This window comes from Corvus brachyrhynchos, unplaced genomic scaffold (assembly GCF_000691975.1).
Source record: "Corvus brachyrhynchos isolate BGI_N302 unplaced genomic scaffold, ASM69197v1 scaffold59, whole genome shotgun sequence".
Taxonomy (NCBI): domain Eukaryota; kingdom Metazoa; phylum Chordata; class Aves; order Passeriformes; family Corvidae; genus Corvus; species Corvus brachyrhynchos.
The window spans coordinates 6,575,860-6,581,859 of record NW_008246054.1 but is presented as its reverse complement, the minus strand read 5'-3'; the positions used below and the strand labels follow the sequence as shown (position 1 = coordinate 6,581,859).

At 41.2% G+C, this 6,000-nt stretch overlaps 1 protein-coding gene across 1 annotated transcript in view; it reads right to left on the bottom strand.

The window, feature by feature from the left end:
• LOC103623298 (CDK5 regulatory subunit-associated protein 2) overlaps positions 1–6,000 on the bottom strand; it is a 72,270-nt gene that overhangs the window by 12,171 nt on the left and 54,099 nt on the right. The window contains 2 exon segments of the mRNA XM_017745622.1: positions 125–314; positions 589–705. Of these exon segments, the coding sequence (XP_017601111.1) occupies positions 125–314; positions 589–705 (307 nt within the window).

Sequence of the window (6,000 nt, the reverse complement as noted above, 5' to 3'; positions counted from 1 at the left end):
ATAATTCTTCCCTTGCCTTTTGAATATATCCATGCCCCTCATTAATGTTAATGGCTATGGCTACACATGTGCCTGTCACACTGACAACTTCTTCTCTAAATGACTGTTTAAATGTGGACAGTACCTGTTTAGTTCATTGCGACTGCTGTAAATTTGACATGTCAGGTATCTGATTTCATCTTCCTTTTGGCAAATTTGTTTTTGCAACTTTTCGTTTTCTTTCTTGATGCATTCATGGTCCTCATGAAGATGCTCAATGATTGCATTCTTCTTAGAAAGAGATTCTCTTAACTTTTCATTTTCCTTTTGCTTATCTGAAACAAGAAAAAACACAAGCTATCTGCAATGCCCACAACCCACTAAGGCTATGATTTTTAACTAAATCAGCTTTTTCAGACACTACCTGAAAAAACCAGCTGCTACTCCATTATTGCAAATCCCAGCTTGAATGCTCATGGTTCAGCATGGAATTTCAGGGGTGAGAAGAATGGCTAAGTCAATTTAACGAGTGGACTGTGAATATTTTATTGTTTTCCAATCTGGGATGAGTTGCAGGCTACTCCTGTAAAGAACAGTTTACGTTTTTACCTCTAGATCCTTTTGCTAGCATTGCATTCAGAACTTGATTTTGCTTCCTCAGGAAATGTATTTCAGAAGTCAGGGAATTATGCTGCTCTGAGCCATGGATAAAAATGTTTGCAGAACCTATAAATATACACATGAAAGATGATTTATGAGTCATCTCTAGGTCATTAAAGATTAAACTTTCCAGACAAGAACAATTTTAAAAATTGCAGAAAAACATGTTATAAAAGCTATTTCTCCCCTATATATTTTGAAGGTTATCAGTACAGGCTAAAAGACAGCTCAGGTTAATGCCAAGTAATCCAAAGCCCTGTGCAGCACAAGTGCCTCTCATTGCTGGGCAATTACTAAAATTGCAGAATTATCCCTGGCAGTCTTTACCTATCAGCTAAAATCCCAACAGGACAAAACGCAGGAGTATTTTGTGACATTGCTATGATTTGAGAAGAAAATTGTAGGAGGGTGTCATGGGTTAGCAAGCATAGTCCCGGAAGTGATGTTCTCGCAAAGGGGTGCTTACAGCTTCCTCTGGGACCTGACAGAACCTATCAGCGGCCAGTTTGAACATGGACAATTCTCTAAGCCACTTAAATTGTGACTGCCTCTGTGATCCACACTTAAGAATAGACAAACCCTCCCCACAGCCCTCTCTCGTTTCCGGCACTGGGACAGCGCTCCCCCTCTCCAGTGTGGCCAAGATTCAGCTGAAGCTGCCCTGCTGTCTGGCCAAAGATCATGTGAGCAACAGCGATAAGCGACATTCCAGCTGCAAGGCCTGGGTGAGATTAACCCTTTTAGTGCTATGGAGAGCTGAAAACCTGAGGGAAGAGAAAGAGGAGATGCTTAAAGCTGAAATTCTGTTGTAAGGCTATGATGTATCAGAGTACCCATTGTAATTTCATGAAGATATGGGGGGTGGAGTTTTCAACTCATGCTTGTGAGCAAAAGCACCTGTGCTGAGATAGGCAGATGCTGACACAGCTGTAATTTCATGAGAAGTTTGAACAGGGAGAGATGGAAGCGATGAGGACTTTTGCTCCAAATGGAAAAGGAGAAGACCTCAGTTCCTAGAGATGCTCCCAGAGATAGTCCTAGAGATGAAGATGAGGAGGACCCTTTGCTCCCAGGGAAGGAGAAGGGCCTCTGTTCTTAGAGATGAAACGCTCCCAGAGATGGGTGAAGAGAACTTTTGTTTCTGAACGGCTCAACCTTAAAATTGTACCCCAGTAATTCAAGAGTGGACCCTTGAAAGCAGTTGTGGGAAAAGCTGCAAGTCGGGGGAAAGGACTCACATGCGAGCAGAGAACCAACCTGGGCAGCTGGCTCGTGATAATTTCTCCATAGCATGGGCAAGAGAGACTCCTCTTCCTAAATGGACTGAACAAGGTTATTATGGAAGTGGTAAACAGACTGAACATCTCAAGGGTTGTCTTTTTACATTGTCAGTGGGAGAAGGGAGAAAGGTGGGGGGAGGAGGAGAGCTCTGAAGGTGTGGTATGATTTTTTTTTTTTTTCTTTTTTTAGGTCTGTTAATAAACTTCTTTATATTCTTTCAAGTTTGGTGACTGCTTTGCATTCCTCCTAGTTCTTATCTCACAGAAGGTAAACAGTAACGAGTATTTTGAACCAAACCACTACAGAGGGTTTACCATGTATTTTAGTCTTGCACTGCTCATACTCCATTGTATTTAGTGAGAAAACAATGAGATTCTACCAGCTAATCCACAGGGGTTAATGCAGGGAGGCTTGTAAATAGTCTGGTGATAGATCTGTTACCACACAGGCAAGAGCATAAGGCTAGAGTCACTGTCTTGGCCTCAGATTACAAACTCCGAACCCATTTATGATCACAGGGATGAAAATTTATCCCTCTTAAATCTGCATTTCTAAAATTGAGGTAACTGAGCCAGTCTTGATCAACCATCAGCAGCCATGGGGAGGAACAGGCTCCTCCAAAGCTCAACTCACCCCATGTCTCCTGTCCTCACATCTCTGAGGATGAGATCCTCTGTCCTCTAAGAGCTGAATTTCCCTCCAGTACCTCCACGAGAAGCTCTGGGTAACTGGCACGAATTAAATGTCTGACTCTGACAAACATAAGGGTGATGAATCCTGCTCTGAGGATCTTACTGCACTAGTCAAGTGAATCTAAGTATTAAATCCTGTATCCAGCAAGCTAAATGCCAGCCCAGGCAATCCTCAATGCACTGTATTCGTGCTAGTCATCCCCCAGTGATGTGCACTGGTGCAGCACAGCCTGGAAAGTGCCACATCCCACGCTCAAGGTGCTGCCTCTGAAATGCAAGTCAAGTAATTGTTATTGCCCTTTGTAACCTTCTCATAGTCAGTAAAACACTTCAGGACCAACCAGAATTAAAAGTATTTTTCAGCTGATTGGTTATCCCAGTATCTCCCACACTTAAAGCCTGAGATAAGTACATGAGTGTCAACTATTTGGTTAATAGAGAAATAACCAGCTGGCAAAAAAAATTAGCTGAATGTATGAGGAGGATGCCTTTCAGCTCTGGCAGTTCAATTCAATTTGATGTGCTGCACTTCCTCTGAGTAATCTCATTTTATTGTAATCCCAATTGAAGCTTTTACTAACACTACCTAACTGGGATGTACTGTGCCATGATACAAACCTCTTGTCACTGCTGAAAGACTCAAAGGCTCTTGAAGCCTGGCACTAATGGCATTTTACTATCTATATGTTAAAGAGTTGAGGCAGCTATGTGAACTCAAAAGGCTCTCTCCTTTCAGACTGTAACAAAGCAATCCAAGTTGAAGTGGCAAGGCTTGATGGTCTCATCTTGATTCTAATTTAATTTATTGCCCATCACCCAACTTTATCCTATTTGAAAAGTTATGCTATCGCAGTTCTACTGAAAGGCTTTAGAATATAACTATTAGTTATCATACATAATAAGGGATAATGCAGAGCCAGTGGTAATAGGGCCACAATCCCACAATTTGACCCACTATTGAGACTACTACTTCTGTGCAGAGCCCTGCTGACATCAATTACTCTCTCCATAGAGGCAAAGGTCTATCGAACCAGAGGGAAGTGGAGCATCAAGGCCCACAGCTGCAATACACTTGAGTTTTCATTCTGTTTTGTTCTGAAAAAGTGCATGCTAAGGAAACATACCTTGAAGGTTTCAAAGGAAACACTGACTGAAAGAAAGGCACTATTGAAAATCACAGCAATGAGGAAGGAAATATTCACTCCCAGGCAAAGCAAAATAAAAGCACTCAAAAGCTCAAGAGAAGTCTGAGTAGAAACAACAGCTACTTGTGGGTTAAAAAGAGCAAACAAACCCCCTTTTAATGTTAACTGCTGTTAATAACATTTGAAACCTAGGACACTCAAAATTAAACCTTTGATTTTATTTTGAAGCCTAACATTTGAAATGATTGAAGCAATTATTTTAGTTCTACTTGCACTGCAAGCCTCAGCTCTACAGGAGTGATGTAGTCATTACCAGCATTGAGTCATTCATAGGATACTGGAAGCCCAGAGGCATTTAAATACTTAAAGAATCTAAATATTAAAAATAACAAGGCACAAACAGTAGGCAGATGTGTGTATATACATCCATACAATATTTATCAGACAAGAATAAATCTATGCAATAACTTTTGTTGAACAAACAATTCAGTATCATGAATTTAGCAGGCTGCCATCAACAATTAAGTATGTTACAATGTGGCCTTGTGTTTTAAAGGAAAACAAACTAAGGACATCCAGTTAAAAGCAAAAATGTTGAATTCAAGTCACAGAATGGTTTGGGTTGGAAGGGACCTTAAAGGTTCAATTAGTTCCAATCTCCTGCCATGGGCAGGGACACTTTCCACTATCCCAGGTTGCTCCAAGCCCCATCCAACCTGTCCTTGGACACTTCCAGGGATCCAGGGGCAGCCACAGCTTCTCTGGGCACCCTTTGCCAGAGCCTTACCACCCTCATAGGGAACAATTTCTTCCTGATATCCAATCTTAACCTGCCCTCCTTCAGCTTAAGGCCATTCCAATGTGCCCTTGTGAATCCTCTCAGCTTCACTTAGGAATTTCTTTTTACACTGTAAGTCAAAGAAAGGTCATCTATCAGCAAAAAGGAGCATCACTAGCAAGAGAGCATGTGCATATCTGATAGCATGAAAGAGATCTTTGATACAGAGAGAAACAAGAACTGAAAGAACACAGTAACAAAAAGGAGCTGTTCTAACAGCAGTTGCTTTTTTCCTTTACTTTTCCAAATTTCTCCTGCACGCATTGGTAGACGTGCTAAGGCAACAAGAAGACAGATGGAAAGCATAAGACAGTTTATAAAGAAAATTTACTTTCACTGCATTAATGGATGCCCTTGCCAGAATCTTTATGAAGCTGTAAAGGAGTTGGAAGTGTTTCAGTGTGGTTATTTCATGAACACAGAATGCCTTTCCAGCAGTGTAAATACTTCATGAATGAAATGGATGCTTTTTATCCACCTTTCCATCACTGTAAATTATCCCTGAAAGCAAACTGCCATGTGCAGGTTGCCTCCATTTAAACAACAACAGAAATGGATCATGGGGATGACGTAAAACATAATGAATCTAATGTCAATACCAGTAAAATTGAGGAAAAGGAAAGTATGTCTGTATTTATTACTTGCTTCCAGAATGAGTAATATTGTATATTAATCAATTGTCCTATGGGGGAAAAGGTGGGAAGGAGAGTGAAGCAAAGTGTAGGAAAATACAGGGATGGGGTGCTTCGAAAGGTGCTCCAAAAGCATCTTTAGTGAAAGTTGCCTACTTCTGAAAAGTTTTAAATCTGCCTCAGAACTTGGCTTTCAGACATGCTGAACACCAGCAACAGAGAGCAGTGACTCCAAACCTGCATAACTATTTTTAGTGGTTTTCATCCACTACTTTATATTAGAGTTTGGAATAAAAACCAACTCTATGCTAAATTTTCCGTCAGTTGTTGCTGTGTATTTCTCGTTAAAAACTCACCATGGCATTTTGTGTGGGACACATTTATCCCAGAAATCAATGGCAGGCTGGACACCATGGCCTCAGCTCTGTCTCACAGATATTTTGTCCCTGTGTGTGAACACAAGCTGGCTTTAAAGTAGTCACAGAATTCCAGAAAAGGCATCTCCAGCAGTCCTGTTAGCAGTGCTGTACTGACCACCCTAAGGATACACAGAGCAGGTGCAGGAAAGCTAATTCCACACAATTCCTACTTTGGATCAGCAGCAGCATAATTTAGAGCAAAGCACCTCCTTCTTCATTCATACTGGGCCCCACTGCAATCATATTGATAAAATGGGCTTCCCCCCCAGCAACTGACCCTGGTTGGACATGGCAGACAATTCAAAGAGGGTGACATCCTAAAATAAAGGAACATTCCAATAATAATGATAGCCC